Source organism: Populus nigra, chromosome 8 (genome assembly GCF_951802175.1).
Source record: "Populus nigra chromosome 8, ddPopNigr1.1, whole genome shotgun sequence".
NCBI lineage: Eukaryota > Viridiplantae > Streptophyta > Magnoliopsida > Malpighiales > Salicaceae > Populus > Populus nigra.
The window spans coordinates 14,846,650-14,867,429 of NC_084859.1; the positions used below are offsets into that span (position 1 = coordinate 14,846,650).

General features: G+C 34.4%; 2 protein-coding genes and 1 pseudogene across 2 annotated transcripts; 1 reads left to right on the plus strand and 2 right to left on the minus strand.

Moving 5' to 3' along the window:
* The first annotated feature begins 3,092 nt into the window (after nt 1-3,092).
* Nucleotides 3,093-5,039, plus strand: LOC133701965 (acid beta-fructofuranosidase 2, vacuolar-like). Its single transcript, XM_062126159.1, has one exon. It carries the CDS (start codon nt 3,093-3,095, stop codon nt 5,037-5,039), a length of 1,947 nt encoding a protein of 648 aa, XP_061982143.1.
* A 372-nt stretch (nt 5,040-5,411) lies between these two features.
* On the minus strand, nt 5,412-5,988 carry LOC133701635 (kiwellin-1-like; annotated as a pseudogene).
* Nucleotides 5,989-6,710: 722 nt separating this feature from the next.
* LOC133700459 (AT-hook motif nuclear-localized protein 5-like) lies at nt 6,711-12,867 on the minus strand. The gene is made up of 5 exons (XM_062123997.1): nt 11,013-12,867; nt 10,390-10,457; nt 9,537-9,668; nt 7,925-8,083; nt 6,711-7,205 (listed from the first exon to the last, which is right to left on the minus strand). Exons 1-5 carry the CDS (start codon nt 11,458-11,460, stop codon nt 6,972-6,974), a joined length of 1,041 nt encoding a protein of 346 aa, XP_061979981.1. The 5' UTR covers nt 11,461-12,867; the 3' UTR covers nt 6,711-6,971.
* Between the last annotated feature and the right edge of the window lie 7,913 nt (nt 12,868-20,780).

Below are 20,780 nucleotides of genomic sequence, written 5' to 3' on the forward strand. Positions count from 1 at the left end.
TTTCACTTTTATAAAGTTTATATTTAATATCTTCCTATACAGGGAATATAAGTTAGGAATTTAAAAAAAAACTGAGAGAGTTATATTTTAGTGCACAAACCATTCAGTGTTGAATCTAGTAAAGTAAACTCAGAATCAAGATAGTTGAGTCCAGAACCAGGCTAGTTGATTTTTTGCATGATTTTTTCTGTGTTGGAAAGGTTTTGTGTAACAACTATTTTCATACAAGGGATAACAACTAGATTTCTGAATCCTTTATAAATACCTGTCATTTCTATGAATCTTAAAACGAGGAGTAAATAAGAAGGAAAGTTAGGAAAACACTTACACATACATTATCATCATGCTTGAGAGTTTTAGTAATTGGTTATATTCTTGTATATTGTGCTATGAACATCAATTGATTTGCTCTTTGTGGTGAGCATAATCATATGTACATATATGAAAGCATAATCATTTGAATTACTTAGTCTTGGCTAAAAATATTACTGATATGTAAGTACGCACCATATCAACACTCAAAAATAGGTTACTAGATCAACACTCGGGTTAGCTTTTGAGCCCATAAAAAAAATAGTTGTAAAGGGTTTGGTCCTCGATATATCGTTCATGTGAGTATATGAACATTTAATGAATTGGAAAAGTCTAAGTTATGCTCAGAGACTGGATGTAGGCAAGTTAGAACCAAGTATGATCTCTTTAACTTCACATTCTTTATTTTACACTTTTGTACTTATATATAATTACAAATTCATTACAAGTGTTGCTGTTATATATCATCATATCAAAGTTTATTCACTCCCCTCTAAACTTGGCTCTTGATCCTACAGGAACATCGATTCTCTCTTTAGAAGAAATTGGTTAAATTTAACTTTTGAATGGTCAATTACAATATCTAAATTTCCCAAAAGTGGAATTGTGGAAATACTTTTGCAATCATTCACCCTATCGAATTGTATAATTTACATTTATTAGAAGAATATCATATAGTCTCATCACATTTTGTCTTTATATAGTTTCTGCCTGTAGGGGGGAAAAAACAAAAACAAAAACATTAATTAACTAACCTTGCATATGACTCCAAGATCCCCGATAGGTTCAGTTTGGCTCTTGATCCCATAATGTATTCCTCGTACTATTTTTTTAAGAAGCAATTTGTTAAGAAGTTGCGTGTGTTCAGAAAGATTATAGGCCTCTACGTCCGTATTGAACCTACGTGCACAAGAACTTATATTTAATGACGGACACCACAGCTCTAACCCAAAAGCTTAGATGGATCCTAGATCTTTCTTATATAAATACTCTTTGTTTTATATTCCTTTTTAATATATGATATTTACCACTCACATGTACACCGAACGCATCTCCCCCCTCGTATGTGAATCCAGTCCATTCAAACACAACTCTCCCCTTAACAAAAGTATTTAATTAATAGTTCAAGTGCGTTATCTAGAGCTTGAGACCTCGCTTTTTTGCTTAATTATAGAGAAGCAAACAAAACCATGGGAGCCCAACCACAGTTATCACCCATCTCAAGTTGAACCATGAGTTTTAATACTAGTTTGTTAAGGAGCTATCTACTTTTAGAGAGGTGCATGAGCCTTCACATAAGTATATGGTTTGTGTGCGCAAAAACTTACATAGAAGGATGCACACACTCTATATATGCACCTAATTAACACAATCAGATTTCTTTTCTTCAAACAACTTATAAGGCTCTTGTTAATCCAAAAAGTTCTGCGGAGAGAGTTTGTCTGAGCTTTTCTAAGTTTGATCGACACTTAATTCCTGCATCTGAAATTGATCAGCTGTCCATCACCTTGTCGTTCTCACAGAACCTATTCTTTAATGGATAGCGGAAGGTTATACGCATGCTCGTTTTGGTGCTTCATGTCTTTCTCTAACCTTTCATGATGATCATGATCAAGGCATTCCCTACTGTCTCTCATTTTGCAGTACTGGATACTAGATATTCCAAGCATCAACAGGCTTGTTCAGCCACTATCCAAACCAGTCTTAATGCAAGAACTGTGTAATTGTTACTTCGTGCCCAAATTTTAATATCCTCTTAAGGATCCCAATATTTTTGGTGCTGCTATGTCTAGGGATGAACTGCACCCTCAAACGTTGAGCCCATTCAGACTTGGAGCCCCATTTTCTGATCACCCATACTGATGTTTCCGTAAAAATCTCTTTTTCTAAGGAATCATTCAAGATTCCAAGTACTCCTAAACCATCATTTCTGTTGATGAGGTTGTGATGCTCGCTTACGACCCTCCATTTCCCATCTGTATTTGACATTTTACTTGGAGTATGGAACTCCTGTTTATGAGTTAGTCCAGAGATGATGACAGCCATAAATAAATAAATAAATAAATAAATAAATATATATATATATATATATATATGTATGTATGTATATATATATATATGGAATGATGCTACCATTCGTGACCATTCATCTAAGTATTAGTAAGTTGCATACCCTAAATGACAATCTTCTCTGTATGAATAGTAACCTCCTAAATTAAAGGCCAGACACGTTCGGACAGCCAGAAATGTTTGTGATTATTTGTTTTCCAGCTGCGGACCAAATACCATAACTTTTCTGCAATGTTTTTGGCAAACCATAATCCTGAGCTAAAACAGATCCTTCACCTTGCCTAGTTATCCGGCATTAATTTCAGAACCCCAATTTACAACTCCAAATTAGTCAAGTTACATTAGGCTAATCTGATCATAAACCGTTGGCAGACAGACAGTGAATACTCATATGCCCTATTTATAGTTCTCTACTCACTGAAACAGTTCATGTAAAGAATTATACACTTGTTTTCTATGTGGAAAATTCTCCATCTAGCTCTTTGAACCAAATTAAAGGGATAGAAACAAACGGTTACACCCAGGCCAGATTATTTTTACAGCAGAAAAACCTGACCCTCCATTGAAAAAACCCTATACATAGCACTACTTGATAATCCATTTTACACCCAAACTAATTCCGCTTGTTAATCGGTCCCTTTTTTCTCTTTCTTTGCATAAATTTTCTACCCAAAATCATCATCTTTCTTTTTCATCTACGCCTATCATACATGGCAGACACAAGTCCATTGCTTCCATTTTCCCATTCTCTGGGCCCTGGTTCCACCTATAGTTCTATTAGATGGAGATCCAAGAAAGTACTTCTCTTGGTATTTTCTGGTTTGTTTCTTGTTCCTTTAATTGTATCTATAGCTAGTAATGTCAACGGATTCAAACAACATGTCCAATATTTACAAGAAGATGATCAAAATGTATCTTTGTCTCCTCCCAAAGAAACGACAAAACCGCAAATTTTGAGGCCAGGATCACGGGGGGTGTCAGCTGGTGTGTCAGAGAAGGCCAACGTGAATTTGAAGGGTGCACAAGAGAAGGGCTATCCTCAGAACGATAGCATGCTGTCATGGCAAAGAACTTCTTTCCATTTTCAACCTGAAAAGAATTGGATGAATGACCCTAACGGTCCTTTGTATTACAAGGGCTGGTACCACTTTTTCTACCAGCACAATCCACATGCTGCAGTATGGGGTGACATAGTTTGGGGCCATGCTGTATCAAGAGATCTAATCAACTGGTTCCACCTCCCATTGGCAATTGTTGCCGATGAATGGTTCGATATAAATGGTGTATGGACTGGCTCGGCGACTATTCTTCCTAATGGTAAAATTGTCATGCTATACACAGGATCCACTAACGAGTCAGTACAGGTACAAAATCTTGCCTATCCAGCTGATCACGATGATCCTCTCCTCCTTAAGTGGGTCAAGTACTCTGGCAATCCAGTTTTAGTCTCACCACCAGGCATTGATCCCAATGACTTCCGTGACCCGACAACAGCTTGGTACACTTCTGAAGGGAAGTGGCGCATCACAATAGGGTCAAAAGCTAACAATACTGGCATAGCTTTAGTCTATGATACTGAAGACTTCATAAATTTTAAGTTAAGTGGGGTACTTCATGGTGTCCCTGGAACTGGAATGTGGGAGTGCGTGGATTTTTACCCTGTGTCGAAAACAGGTCAAAATGGATTGGATACATCGGCTAATGGTCCTCATGTGAAGCATGTGGTGAAGACAAGCCTAGATGATGTTAGGAAGGATTCCTATGCTCTTGGGACATATGATGACAAGACTGGAAAATGGTGTCCAGATAATCCAGAAATTGATGTTGGTATCGGAATTATGCTCGATTATGGTATGTTCTATGCCTCCAAGACCTTTTATGACCAGGATAAAGGAAGAAGAGTGTTGTGGGGTTGGGTTGCAGAGTCTGATACTGAAGCTGATGATGTAAAGAAAGGATGGGCATCTCTTCAGGGCATTCCAAGGACTATTCTGTTGGATACAAAGACTTGTAGCAATCTGCTTCAATGGCCAGTAGAAGAGGTAGAGAGGTTAAGACTAAAAGGCAAGGAATTCAACAACATAGAGGTTAAGACAGGGTCGGTTATGCCGCTTGAACTTGACGGTGCCACACAACTAGACATTGCTGCTGAGTTTGAGTTGGACAAGAAGGCCTTAGAGAGCACAGCTGAATCCAGTGTGGACTACAGCTGCAGCACCAGTGGTGGGGCTGCTCAACGTGGTGCATTAGGACCGTTTGGTCTTCTGGTTCTTGCAGATGACAGCCTAGCTGAGCACACTTCTGTATACTTCTATGTTGCTAAAGGAAATAATGGCACCCACAAAACTTTCTTCTGCACTGACCAGTCAAGGTCTTCTGTGGCAAATGACGTTAAGAAAGAAATTTATGGAAGTTATGTTCCAGTTTTAGAGGGTGAAAAATTATCTGTTAGGATACTGGTGGATCATTCGATAGTCGAAAGTTTTGCTCAAGGTGGTCGGACAGTTATCACATCACGGGTTTATCCAACAAGGGCAATCTATGGTGCTGCTAGGCTTTTTCTATTCAACAACGCCATTGAGGCTACCGTCACTTCCTCACTCAAGATATGGCAAATGAATTCTGCATTTATACGCCCTTATTCTAACGAACAGTAGCTGCTACCTTTAGTCTACGTACCTAATTTGCATCCATCTGTACCATAGTTTTCTTTTCTTTGTGATGCTTTTTACCCAAATTTTGAATAACAATAATTTCTTCTTTTTTTTCCTATCAAAGAGAAAGGTAAAATGTAATAGGATTATCTTCAATTGATTCCTTTTTCTTTTTTAACCTCTATCCAAACAAAATCTTAGAATCACTACTGTTATCATTTCATGATAAGCTTATTAACACCAACACTATCCTTTCAACCAAAAGTATGAAAAGTTGGAAACACAACAACACTGTCTTGCAGCAAAGCAAGCTTATTGCAGCTTTCATGCATGAATAATCTTACAGCAGAACACAAGAAAGAAAGCAAATGGAAATCAAGCATCAGACCAGGTGATATCCATCCATCCCCATTCCTTGTCTTTCTCATTTACTCCTAATGCTTTCCAAACAGCTTTCGAGGCATCTACAATATTATTTGCGCAGGGTGGCTGGTAACCATGTTCATCATCACATCCCATAGTAGAGTCACAATGATCGAGCACCAACGCCTTCACGCTTCTTCCGTTTCCATTAATGGTGATATGGTGGCGGCACCTCTTCTTGTTGCTGAACCATCCTGTTGACAGTGCCACCACAGGTGTGTCATCGTCATGATACCTACCATCGCATTCTGATGGTCCAACCCCCATCTCCACCCTCCTCGAAACTGTTTATTGTTAAAATTCCCTTTGTATGAGCGGACACGGGTGGCGGACACTTGTAGGTGGTGTAAAATTTTCCTTGTTCACATCGTTCTGCGCCATTATCCTGGTTACACTCATTTTTCGGGGGCTTCTTTCCTTTCACTTTGCCACTTGGCTTGCACTTTTGTGCTTCAACCAATGCACCAGCTGTGACAAGAAGCACAAAGAGGACTAGAAGATACGTAAAAGTTGGGTAAACTTGCTTCATTTTTTCAGAATGTCTTCTTGCAGTGATGCTGATTATTAGTGGTGTACAGAATGTGCACACCTTAGAAAACAAATAGAAAAGGGTAGGGGGAGGGGGGTTGCTAAAGGACAAAAATTCGGGCGGAAACTACCAAAGACTTCCTCTTAATTGTGATTAGCAGATTTTACGATGCATGTAAACAATGTTACTCTCGCGGTGGAAAACAGAAGACAACTGGGTTGATGTGAGACTTGCATCGTGGCATCACGTAATTATTCAACATGTTTTGTCATTTGGTTCTACCGTTTCAGATTCTTTTGTTGTTTATGATGATTCCTAGGAAGATTCACTGGAGTTCAATACTTCAAATCTCGTTTAGACACGCTCTTTCTTAATTCAAGGACAACCAGATCGGTAACATTTTCATCGTTATATTTAAGATCTTCGTGATGATCTCCATTGGTTGTCCTTTACAGGCTTGCAGCAGATCCAAGATACTATACTATCAATACATCTTCCTCCCCAAGCAGTTATATCATAGTCCATGAATAATTCAGATCAGCAGTACAGTTGAAGGCTGGCGTTTTCTCCCTGATCGACAAAATCGTATAATAACAATAATATTTGTCACATGCTCGAGCAACACGGGTTTCTTACATAAAGAATTGATCGGGGTAATGCTTACAAAGAAACACCTGCCAAGGCTCGGTTAAACTAGGAATGAGAAACAAGGGAAACCAAAGTTCCAAAGAATAGCAGCCATCATTTGCTTGAAACAGCGATTTACGCTACTTTCTGCTACAGATTAATGTTTTTACCAGGAAATTTTGACAAGTTTCCACTGTCACTTGAAAATTTTAAATGGTGGCTACTTGTACACACTACGTCAGCACAAGCACATTGCCCTTTACTTGGGTGAACCGATTTCATAATTATCGCTGGATTGGATACATTTAGAACAACAGATATGTACAAAATTGTCACGTGTCTATTGCAGCAAACAGTCATCCTCTTGTCAAGTCAATATCAGTGTGGGGGTTTCTCATATCAGCTGGTCGCGGACCAGGCCAAACACTTATCAGAGAGGGAGTGAAACTTTGCGGAGTGCTGGTAGGGGTGGCTGATTTCAGGTTAGCAGAATTATCATCGAGCTGAGATGCAGAGTCTTTTTTGTTTTTGGGACGGCCTACTTGTTTATCCTTCTTAGAACCACCATATAGGAAAGTACAGACAACCACCTGCAGCGAGGGCTCATTTATCATTTTATTATGACCACATGGCTAGACTGATAAAAGCTAGAATATAAAGGTGAATATAAAGTGGTGTATCAACACAATAACAAAAGGGATATATATTCAGTTAAACCATTCTGTTTTTACCAAGTTCAGTATTGAAAAGATTAATCCAATACACAATCACCCTTGCAAATCCCAAACAATGCTTCACAATTCACATATTGTATTTCATAAAGCATGCATTTTCCATGTGCACACTTTGATCGCCCATAATGGAAACCATCCATAGTGAATTCAATATTGCAAATCCCAAACAATGCTGCACGCTTCACATACATGCAAAAGATGAACCATGATTTTTGCATGCCATTCTACCATATGCCAAGCATGATGTCATGATTTTGGCTGGTTTCCAGTAAAATGGAAGTCTGAATTGCAATTAAAATAGATTTGAATGTCACCAAATTTTACAGCATTTAGCACGGGCACACTCATAACGTAAGAAGAAACGAAGTTTCAGTAATATTAAAGATTGTAAGCAGAACAGTAACATAAAGATTGTAAGCAGAACAGTAACATAATCATAGAATGAACAATTAAAGGTACAACACAATTCAGAGCATCAAAATAGTACCTGAACTAAAGATTGTAAGCAGAACAGTAACATAATCATAGAATGAACAATTAAAGGTACAACACAATTCAGAGCATCAAAATAGTACCTGAACTGGGCTAGCTGCAATAAGCATTGCAATTGCACCACCAATGACATGGCCATCAGGACTGGAAAAAGAAGCACTTATACCACCAGTTCGATTGCGAGGGCCACCATCTTCAGCAACCAAGTATGAGCCTGACAAGCATAATATCTCAAAACGGCCCTACACAAGTTAAATATTCTAAATGAGGTCCTTCTTGCTGCTAAAAACATGTTTGAATTAATTACAGTACCTGAGCAGAAGGGAAAGGCAAAAAAGATCCATCCAAGTTTGAACAATATCCATTAAACCACAGTACTCAGCACCCACTTAAATCCACTACAGAAAGTGTTTGCCAGTCTTGAAACTCACTAAACAATCCAATGTGGCCAAAAATATGGCAAAACTTCAAATGACCACCTTCAAAAGGCATCACTTATTTTTACATTAAATCTGCCAAAAACTCTGAGGCCACTTCAATCCACGATGACAAAGCCATTGGAAAAGCATATTTTTATTCATTGAAAGAAAGTAGTAAAGTGTTCGCCACCCCTGGAACTTACTGAACAAGTTACGTGGCCAGACATGTAATTACTCTACAAATCTACCACAAAATGAACATTGAAGCCAAGAAATACAATCCTATCTCGGGCAGCATTCCCAAATTTAGCAAATGCTTGCTCCTTGTTGGGGTTTTAGAACCCTACACCCAAAGTTCAAAGTAACAGTTAACCAACATTCATGCCAGGTAAGCACTCTTGTCTTAGTTATCAGCTGATAAATGATTTTGCCTGAGGTTTCACAAAAATGATGAATAAAATTGGTTTTGATATCTGCACTAATGTCACACATTAATTGATATTTCAATAATTTGAGACCCGTGACATACTTCCTCATAATGACATTAGAATCCTTGTTCACATACCATTTGCTATCCATGTAATCACAGGCAAAGCATGAACATAATTACCAACTTTAGACACTTGACCCAGCCTAAAAGCTCTCCTACTTGATAGAACATATGCCCAATTATGTTCCATATTCAAATTCCAGACCTTCAAACAAATTCCCAACTGTTGCTTATCAGCCTAACAGGCTTCAGATTCAATTTATTTTCATGCAATGCTTAATCACCTCCAGATTAAGCTGAGTCCCATCTATTTTTCTACCAGAACCTTACCATTCCCTGTTTATTCTTGCATTCTATGCTCAAATATTCCTTTAAATTCATTTATTGAATTCTTGGTTCTGACCTAGTTTAGTCACAAATCTACAAGTTGACAGCTACTACATTGTTTGCCCACGCGCTCTTATATTTTCAGCATTTTAACGATTAACAAAAGAACAAGTAAAAATATATCAGGAAGCTGGACATGCTAAAATTCAATTGCAATTTTGGAATAATTATTGCCGTGCATTAACGTATTAGAAGATGTGGAAAAAGATAATGTACTATAAAACAAGTCAGAACCTTGTGGGGTTCTTATAAAACTTCGGGGAAAATAAGTGTGGCATAGTGGCATTCACATCCAATTTCTGATCAACAGTTTCAATAAAATTGCAGTAAGGAAGCTGAATCACTCAAATGAAACAGTTCAATCTAGAAAAATATCAAAAGATATTTGATTGCCTTAACCTCGTATGTGATAGGGGGCCCAGAAGATGCTGGCTGACGAAGTGTCACAGAGGAAACTGTACCAGTACCGGACAAGATGCAAACAGCCCTTGGCCTCTGTTGGGAAAATGACAGTAGTTTTGAAACAATATCCTACAAAGAACAGCATAACAGGTTTTAAATCAACATGAAATTGGGAAACCATGCAACTCCATAAGGGCAAATGCATCCATGTGTGTGCCTGCACATGTGCACCAAGTTTCTCCATTGATATATGCATATTTTGTTTTGAACAATCTGTTTAGCTATTTCATATAGCTAAACAACTTGCATACCAAAGAAGACACAGACTTGGAAAAACATTAAGAAAGCTTCAATGTCAGGGCAAGTACCAAATATTGTTATTTCTGCCCCACTAGCAAAGCTAATATGCTAGCAGTAGTTAAAAACTGGTCCCTTTAAAAGTACAGGAAAACCTCATCATTCAATTCTAATGACGTTAAGACTACTCTTTCAGATTCTAAAAAGCATAAATGTGGCCAATTGTGTTTCATGGAGGAAAACCCTTCAAGTTTACTTACATACTGGACAAAACACAGACTGGAAATGAAGGAAACTTCAAAGTCAGGGGTGACTATCCTAATATCACTATTTCTCCCCTCCAAAATGCAAGAAAACCTCATGCATACGATTCCAAAGATGTTAGACCAGCTTCTTTCATATTTAAAAAAGCATAAATGCGGGTAGTAAAATGAGTTTCATGGAGAAAAAACTTTCAAGTTAACTGAATCTTGGACTAAAAAAGTTGAACACTCAACTTAAGATTACAAATCAAATGTCCAAGAAACTTGAAACTACAAAGGATATAGCATACCTCTCCAACTCCAATGCTGACCACATGCGGTGAAAAAGCTAGTCCAGCTGAACTGTTCATCCATTCACCTTGCAATATCAATTAAAATCATTTTAGAAAATTGAAAGAAATAAAAAAAAAAACTAGATATATTAAAGTCAACATAAATATCAAAATCAAATTTGACATCAATGATAGATTAAAAATGCTTTAAAGCAAGAAGGGTTTAAAAGGAATTATTGAAAAATGGAAACATAAATATCAAAATAAAATTTGACGTCAATGACAGATTAAAAATGCTTTAAAACAAGAAGCATTTAAAAGGAACAATGGACAAATGGAAACAACTTTGAAAGAATAGAGCAAGGTAAAAAAATGGATAAGAGCGTAGCATATATGTCAAGGAAAATCATGATAACAAAAGCAAAACATTGCAAATCAAACACTTTGTTGAAAATAAAATGACAAGATCACTATTGAAGACAATGCATTGCCTCCTAATATTAAGCTAAGTGAAATTCCCAATGCAGAAAATGCATTCAAACTTATTATTAAACCACAATAAATGTCAATAAGATATCATATAAATAACTTACAGTAGCAATAGCATATAACTACAGGAATGATGTACTTCAAATACTTACCAAGGGTAGCCAATTGCTGCTTCCTTCCACTCCCAGGCGGCCGCCCTCGATTTCGTTTTGAGGTGGAAGAATCCTCCCCTGAGGATGGCTTAGCCTTATCTGGCAAGGAAGACAATCCAAGTGAAACCTGCCCATCCAAACCGTATTTTCGGGGCCTACCTCGCTTCTTCTTCACTGGCTCGCCCACTTGCACCTCAGAGGTTGCAGCCATGTTAATGCCATGACCAAAATTAGCATTTGGCGGCTCTATTGAAAATGCTGGCGCAGATGAACCAGGCCTGACATTTGATTGAGATGCAAGGTGAGGGCTTGACAAGGATCTGAACCCAGTTGGAGGATGTAATGGATCATGTTGTGATCCAGACCCAGACCCAAGAATTCCACTTCCTCTGTGAATATAGTATGAAGATGACCCACTAGGAAATGCCATGGTTTCTCTTCCATCCATGCATTTACTAAGCAAAATTGAGCAAGATCACAACAGCACAAGATCAAACCAGCAAAAAGATCTCTAATATTTCATTACCTTCTCTCTTTAGTTGTTAAAGATAGTTTTTTTTAGACCCTCTTCAACACTAAATTATGAATTTAACCAAAGATTGTGCAAAATAGAAACTAAACTAGAGAGCAAGTGAGGGTTTCAAGATAAGGGTTTTACAAGGGTTTTTCTATAAAGAGCGCAAATGCTGGGAAACAATAAAATTTAAAATCTTTAACTTGAAATATGAAAAGATGAAAGGAAATGAAACGCATTATAGCCCTAAATCCTCAATTACACATATATAAAGGAATTTTGAAACAAGGGTTTCAAAGAGGTTTCTGTTTCAAAGGACAGAATTAAGAAAATCCAGTGATAAGAAAGCAATCTAACCCCACTAAAGCTAGCAAGAAAACGATGTTAAACAAGCAACAAACTTCACTCTCACAGCACCAGAAAACAACTTATTTTGTGAACAAATGTTGTGCAGAATTAGAAACAATTTTGATAGTTACACAGGCCTAAAAGGATGGACAACTCAACTAGTCCTGAACCACGCCATAACAAGAACAAAACCCTAGATTTGAAAATAATCTAGAGCTTTGACAGGGAAATGCAGATGCTGGTAAAGAAAAGCAAGAGAGAGCAAGAAAAGACAAAAGTGGGAAAAAAAAGATGAGCGGAAAATGAAATGAAAATTGTGTGAGTTTTTGAATTAAAGACCTTCCCTTTGTCTTTTGTTTCTTTATTATTGTTTAGTAGTCTGGTCAGATCGGAGTGTGTGTGAGTGTATGCGCGAGTGAGTGTTTTGACTAAAAAGAGAGTGAGTGATTGACAGTGTGTGGTGTGGTGGCCTACCAAAGTATCAAACCTTACACTAGATGTCCTAATCAGATTACCATGAGTGAAAACAATGAGCTCTCCCTCTCTCCCTCCCCCCCCCCTCTCTCTCTCTCTCTAATAGTAATGGAATGATGAGCCTTTCACTGGTTTTGGTTTCACTATTACTACTTTGATGTAAACTGAGGGAGAGGGATCTTTTTGAGGAGGTCTTCGCTCGGAGAAACAGACAAGACAATGTTCTAGCAGTAACAGGGAAAGGCAAGGAAATAATATTAGAGAATTGTGTAAAGAAAAGAAAGGGAGATGGTATGGCTTGCCAGGTACAAGGAAAGAAAAAATGACTCTGGTTATCGGATTGTCTTCACTCCCTCTGCAGCTCCAGACATGTTACAGGGGCCTGTTTAAGTTGAAAAGAGGGGCTCGTCCTTGAGATGGGGCCCCGTAGAGATTTGAGTTTGTGTTGCTTTCAGAAAGACACCGAACCGAACTATTGCAGACTTGATAACAGTCTCTCTGTGGTGGCTAGGCAGCTAGCTCTATCAGTAGAATACAATTTATGAGTGTGCCCAGGCCACTTAATCTATGGGTTTGTGTCTTCATTCTCAATTCTAAGTAATTTTATGAATGTATCTTATTTTGATAAATTAAAAAATATAAATGCAATTAATTGTTTATATCTTGTAAAAAATCAATTAAAATAGTCAATAAAGGCAAGAATCGACATTGAAAGTATGCTCAAAGGATTTTATGAATGTATCTTATTTTGATAAATTAAAAAATATAAATGCAATTAATTGTTTATATCTTGTAAAAAATCAATTAAAATAGTCAATAAAGGCAAGAATCGACATTGAAAGTATGCTCAAAGGATTTGTGTGTATTTGGTATTACTACCGGTAGTGATTGTGATTGTGGTTTGAAAAAAGTTATTTTGTAAAAAGTACTTTTAATTGAGGTTGATTTGGAAAAAATAGGTGTTTGGTTAAAACTGTGGTTGAAATTGAGTTTGAAAAAAGGTTATTTAATGTGTTTAGGTAAGAATACTTTTAAAATTGAGGTTATAAAATAATTTTAAAAAATATATATTAATATTGATGATTTTAAATTTAAATATTGTAGAATTAATTACTCATATTATATTATGAAATAAATAATATTTTTTATAAAATATTTTTTATTATTCCATTAAACTATTTAATAATACAATTAAATAAAATATTATCAGGTATAAAATTGATATTACAGTACGAGTAAATTTAATTCACTCTATACTAGTTTTTCGGTAAAAAAATATTATTCATATCACAGTGCAAATAAATTTAATTTACTCTAAACTAGTTTTTTTAAAAAAATTATTAATAAAATTAACACATAAAAAAAACTGTTTTAACAGTGCAAGTGAATTGCACTGTTCACGTGAACAGTGCAATTAACATGCATAGTGAATGGAAAGCAGAATTTTCCTGCTTTTCATTTACAACGTTTCAGCCGCAAAAATCACGTGGGATCCATGCACAATAAATCATTTTTTTTCATTACTAAACGGTTATAAACTACGTTTTAATTAAAATGAAACCGCAACCGCGTAAACAAACGGACCCAATATTAAAAAGTTGTCTAGTTTGAATTAATAATTTCATAAATATTGATTTAAAAACTCTACTTGATTGTTAAATTCTTTCACTCATATTGACATAATTTTGAACATAGATTTTTATTATTTAAAATATAGCTATAAATTTGCATAGAAAATCAAGTGATGAATTATTTAATGCGTCTTTACTAATCCAAAAGAACAAGAAATTATATTTTTTAGACATGTTGAATTATTATGATAAAATTTAAAGTAAAACATAATCAGTCAAAAATTAATAAAAAATAAAAAATGATGAATTATCAACCAATAAATCCTTATTATTTGAACCATGCATCTTTTCTTTAAACTAACATATACTAGAAGACCTTGATAATTCACATTATAGTACTAAATCAGTGAATTTTCATTTTAGTATCCCAATTAAAGTTTTGAAAACTTTTTAAATTTTTTTAATTTCAGACTTAATTTTTTTTCAATTTTATCATTTAACATTGGGTTTACTAGGTATTGAACTTCATAATTTATCTTGATTTGTTTTCTATGAAATTATTTTAATTTTATAACCCGAGCTGGGAGTTTTGCGAATTAGTCATGTTGACTTGAATCATTTGTTTTTTTTAATTTTATATTTCAATATTGGATTGAATGGAAACTTGGTTTCATAATCATAATTATTTTTTTATTTGCTTTCTATAAGATTATTATGGTTTTATAACCCAAATCATGAATTTTACGGGTTAGTCGGATTGACTCGATTTTTTTATTTTTTAATTGTATTTTTTTTTCAATTACATCTTTCAAAATTAGATTGATTGGAAATTAAATTTTATAAATTCTTTATTTTCCTTCTATTAAGTTATCATGGTCTCCTCACCTAGGTTTAACAGGTTAATTCTTGTCAACTCGGGTCATTATTTTTGTCCATTTTTATTTGAGTTTTTTCAATTTAATTCTTCAATATTAGGTAGATTGGGATTTGAGCTTCATGATTATTATTTTTTATTTTATTTCTATGAGGTTATCACAATCTTGTGATTTAGATCGCGAGTTAAGTTGGTTGACGTGGGTTTTTTTGTCTTGTTTTTAATTGATTTTTTTTTAATTTCATTATTCAATATTGAATTAATTAGAAATTAGGCTTCATAATTTGTTTTAATTTGCGTTATATGAGGTTATTCTAGTTTCATGACCCGGGTTCAGAGTTTGTTTGTTTGGCTCAAGTGGTTTTTTATGTCTTTTTTAAATTGATTTTGTTTTTTAATTCCATCCTTCAATATATTGATTGATTGTGAATTGAGCTTCATAATTTATTTTGATTTTTTTACATGGTTATCTTGGTTTCATAATCTAGGTTTGGTAAGATAACCCGAGGTTGACTCGGTTTATTTTTTTAGTTGAATTTTGTTTTCAATTCTATCATTTAATATTGGATTAATTGAGAATTAAGTTTTTAAAAAAAATTACATATTTTCTATAGGGTAATTAGGGTTTCATAACCTGAATAAAAAATTTGATAAATTAATCAAAGTCGATCTAATATACTGTCATTTCAATACTTAAAAAAACTTGTTGTCTTAATTTTTTTTTTAGTCAAACTTCTTCTTTTTTTTTATCTCTTTAAACATGTCAAGTTAAGTGGTCACATCATATTAATCCTATATAATTTAAAGTTTTTTTACTAAAAAATTCATTAACAATACTTGAATATTTTTTTAATATAAAAAATTTTAATTTGACCTGTGATGCAGCATCAACAATGACATGTGACATTACTGTTTCTAAAACCCACTAGTTATAAAAATTACAACTTAATAAATCGAAGCAAATAAAAAAAAAACAATAAAAATAATGAAATATGATCTTTGAGGTGAAATGAAAACTTCATATTCTCTTTTAGAATTTCTAAAAAATGACTGTTACTAGACTTTAGTAGCCGCACTACTAGACTCCATTGTGGCTACTATGAACCAATAAAAACAGTGAAATATGATCTTGCAAGTCATTACAAGCTCTCTGTCTCTTTTGTTGACGTCAAATTGAAACTTCTGAGATTCCCTACTTGGGACATAGAAAAAACAATTGTTTGCATCTCATACATGTAGAAAAGTCTCGAGTCATCATAAATGAATGGAGGAACGAGCCGCATTATTAGACTCCATTGACAAAAAATCTCATTTCTCCATGATTGTCAAGAGAGGGTTAATTTTTTCAAATCATAAGATACAATTATTCAAACTGAATTATATATACACACACACACACAAATACAAACTGAATTAAATGCCTACGAACGTATATCAAGCTCTCATATCAATTATCAAAGAAGTTGAGATGCCCTGGTGGGTTATTGCCCATCACAAAGAAGAGAGAAAAATGTACAAGCTGTATGAGCTATAAAGTCTTGCGGTAACTTTCTTTTTTTGCGAATATTAATTATCAAAGTTTTAATCGGAACGGCCTGGTAATTAAAGCAGCTGTATGTATGAAGAACCAGTGCTGCATGCCAGCTTCTTCTCCTTTGTTTTTGTTCTTGAACTGGATCACTGTGGAGAAAAGATGGGATGTTTAAACTCCAATAGTGTAAATCTATTCATAATTTTAATTGTAAAGATAACCTCTGCTGGTGCCTGGTAGGTTCGATTCTTAAGAAAGACGCCTGGATTGCGCCTGTGGAGAATAAAGCTCAAGAAAAGGAACATTACTGCAACTATAAATTTGAAAGTAAGCTCACTTATTCTTTTCACTGCCATACATAAAGTGTATTTGGCTTGGAGATGTGGTATCTATTTAGCTTGGAGGCCTGGTGGCTTTTTTTCAAAGATATAATACTCATTAAGCACAAATCACACCGACTTTAGGTTTATGGCCTTCAGAAATATAAAATCATTCACCATCTTTCGTGAGACAAAAAAAACTAATTTATAAAAAAAATTCATAATAAAATTATGAAGTATAAACAAAAACTATTTTGTGTGGAAAAAATATTGTAGCATAAGAGACAAAACATTATTCATTGCAGTAATATGCTAATCAAAATCCTTATCACAAGAAAATTCATTGGCTTTGATCTTGAGGGTAGGATGATCTTTTTTACATGGTCAATATTTCATTATGAAGATAAGTGGGGTAGCTCACTCTTTAAACTTTTTTGCATAGTGAAATAACATTATTATCTTTAAAAGCAAAACTCAATCAACTAGTTTTTAAAGGTTTTTTTGGATTTGTATTTTTTAAAGCACGGTGAAATGATTGAGTTGCTCTTAAAAACATTTTATTTTTAACTTGACTCCTAGGGTCTTTCTGTATTTTTCACCCTAACTTTTTAGTTGTTGCTAGGTAAGAAGATGAGCAATTTGATATTTTAAAAAATACAGATATGAAAAGGTTGTTGGCGCATGCATTCCATACACCAACAAGTAAGTTGTCTCATTGTATTTAGATAGCATGTGCAACGGCTTATGGTAGCCAAAACCAACCTTTCTTAGGGGTGTTTTTATTTGTCATGGTTGTACCTCCATCCCTAGACAGGCGTGTATAGCTTAATTCCCTTTGATAAATTTATCATTATTTGTTAAATTTGGTTTTTCTTTAAATATAAGTATAAGATGCACTTTTCATGATATTTTATTTGGTTTAATTTATGAGCCATTGCTTTTATGGTAAGTGCGTCCTCTTTCATGTGATGGGATAGTGTCCACAACGGAGCGACTTCTTTCAAATATGATATTGACAACTCATTTCTTATAATTAATTATTGAAAAAAAAATTGTTCGATTTATTTGTTATTGTTGCCTTTTTATCATATTATTAAATTAACTGGATTTATTGGATTCAATCAAGTCATCAACCTAGGTCTCAAGTTTTTCTTACTTCTTTAAAAACACTCTCATCGTCGAAGCATCTTTTTTTATACTAGAAAAAGTTTGATCCGACTCACGAGTCGCGATGTAACATAGACCGCTAATCTATGTTTAGCCGGGTCACTTTTTTTAGGTCTTTATTTTTAATTTAATATTGTTTTTATTTTTTACCTTCAATATTTGGTTAATTAAAATTGAGTTTTCTAATTTATTTCAATTTGCGTTCTATAGAGTTATCATGATTTCATACTCTAAATCGCATGTTTTTTAGGTTAATAATGGCCGGCTTGAGTTGATCTAAAATATTACCTTCTCAATATATATTGTTTTAATTTTATTTTTTAATACATCACCTTCTTAATATTTTAAAGATTTTTCATCCAGCAGGCATTACATTTTTTAACTTCACCGTGTCTTTACATTTTTTTAGGATTAAAAAAATGATCAATCTCGCAGCTTAGCGCTGATCAAGAATTTAGTATTAATCAATTAGTAGAGCAGGTGATCGTTCAAGTGATCTGTGAGAAGGGGAACGGTGATTTACAAAAAAAAATAAAATCAATGCTTCAATTGATAGTAATTTATGAGAAAGTGAACATTTTATGTACAGTCAAAACTCCACAAGCTTTAGTTTTTGTGAATTTTCATTCTCTTCTGCTAAATATGGGCTTGTGGATTAGGGACATGAATTTTTTTTTCTTTTGGACTCATCTCTCTTCTCATTTGGGTTGGGGTTTATGCGTGCTTCTGGGTTCTTTCGGCTTAGGCTGGGCTGGAGCTACTAGATGTTTTGCAGTGGTGTCTTCTAACTGGCTTCGCTGTTTTTTCCGCCGCTCCTCTTCTCTTTATCGGTCAAAGCCGTCTCCTTTTGTTTCACGTCATGGCTTGCATGGTCGGCGCGGTTTCTCAACCATTCTCTTTTTTCCTTTTCATCTGCGTTTTTACTTGCTTTTGTGAGGAACATTGTTGCAAATCCAATGTTTTGTTTTGGCGCTGATTCACAGGTTCCTTGATTAGTGAACTGTGATGGGTTCCCATGAAATGCGCTTCCAAGTCGGCAAGTTGTTCGAGGGAAGTGCTGAATCAAAGCACTGTTTGGCTGAGACTGGTTTTCTGAGGGCTGGCCATTCCGTGTCCCGTTAAGGTTTGTAATGCCTTGTTTTGTCCCGGTAGGCTTTTTTTTATTTTCTTTTTCGGACATCATGGCAACTCCATGTCACTTCGTTTTATAATATGCTGCCACGTTTGCCATGGTCGTCGTAGCTCTCATCATGTCAAAGTTATTTAATTTTTTTCTTTAAGAGATTGTCAGATGGTTATTTGTTGTTTTTTATGTCAAAAAGCGTGTTTGTGTGCTCTCTCATTTGCTTTATGTCTTTTTTAGGTCTCTGTAGGTGGTTCTTTTCGTTTATGGCTCTGTTCTTTGTTTGCTCAAACTCTGTTGTTTATTGGTTGTGTTTCTCTTTGTTGTTTATTCTTGCTTTTGGTTCTTTGATTTTTTTTTGTCTTGACAATCTCTGCTCATTGTTCAGTCTTTATCATTTGTCCACTGTATCCGCTTTGGATTTGGTTTATACACACACACACACCTTTTGAAAGCTACTCCCACAAGCCAAACTACTATATTTACAAGTGAATTGAAAAATATAATTAATAAAATTCTGATTTTTTTTAATTGATTTCTTATCATTTGATTATTTGATTATTGCTAGTTAAGCTACAAGCTTACTTGAGATTACTTTTTTCTCTTGCAATCTCTATAATTATGTTTGGAGATAAAAAAAACAAAAATAAAATTATGTTTGGTAATGGTTTATAAGACATGATGAATATTTTTGTATTCTTTTTTGTTATGATAAATAAGATAAAATAAAATATCAAAAAGTCTATTTTATCTTTAATACATATTATTATCAAATTTATCTATGTGAAAAAAATAATTAGATATATTTATTTTTAGTTTATATTGGATAATAAAATTAATAATATTATAATAATCATAATTATAAAACCAGAATAGAACTAAAAAGATATTATTATAATAACCATACTATTATAATAATTAGTTAATTACTATGTTGATGCATTATTTTATGTTGTTATGTGATGTGGATGTCCTGGACTTCAATTTAATGGGCCTTGGTTGTTGCCGTTAAATGCTGAAAAAACTTTCCTGTACATTTTATGAACAGATGTGATTGCTTCTATTTGCGCTTGATGAATGTTTTATGATATAGTTTCTTGACTTTATTATCGTTGTTTAAATGCTAATGAGGTTTAACAGGAAAATTGGGCATCCTTCAAAGATGTTATTTTAGCGTTTTGCAGGCTTCTCAACACTTTATAAGAATACGGTTTAAGTCTTTTAAAATTTTAAATTTTTTATTTTAAATTAATTTTTTATATTTTCAAATAGTTTGAATATGCTAATGTTGAAAATAATTTTTAAAAAATAAAAATTATTATTTTAATTATTTCTAAATAAAAAATACTTTAAACCGCAACCACTGCTGTATCCTTAAATACACCCTTGCAAAGCTGCATATCTCATTGGGGTTGATGCACAAAGTTTAAGAATAATACACGAATAATAAATACACTGGTTGCTAATATTTAGAGTTTTGTTTTCCAAACGTAGTTGATTATGAGACTATCTGATTCCATCTAAACATTTATGTGTAATCATGTAGAATGTTGATCCTCCGGTCTTTCTGGTTTGTGTTGCGGGAGGCTTTTGGTCCTGCATTTCCAGCTCTGGAGCATGGGTCTTTGTTTGTTAGTTTTCCAGGAAATGATATTTTCTGTTTTGATAAGACTTATTGGTTACTTCATTTTTTTTTTAGCTTCATTTCCCTTCTCTTCTCTGAGTTTTTCTCTTTTATGTTAACAAGTTTAATTGGGCTCCGAATTTACAATGAATCGCTATTCTCTACAGGTTATGTTGTTCTTCTGGTCAGCAATCGTTATTCTCTACAGGTTTTGGCGCTCAT

Excerpts from the sequence above, each read along its gene's own strand:
- LOC133700459 (XM_062123997.1), bottom strand. The coding sequence starts at position 11,460 with ATGGATGGAAGAGAAACCATGGCATTTCCTAGTGGGTCATCTTCATAC. Across the intron at positions 8,084-9,536 it reads GGCCCCCTATCACATACGAG|GGCCGTTTTGAGATATTATG; the intron begins GTTAAGGCAATC and ends TAACTTGTGTAG. Across the intron at positions 7,206-7,924 it reads TTGCAGCTAGCCCAGTTCAG|GTGGTTGTCTGTACTTTCCT; the intron begins GTACTATTTTGA and ends CCCTCGCTGCAG.
- LOC133701965 (XM_062126159.1), top strand. The coding sequence starts at position 3,093 with ATGGCAGACACAAGTCCATTGCTTCCATTTTCCCATTCTCTGGGCCCT.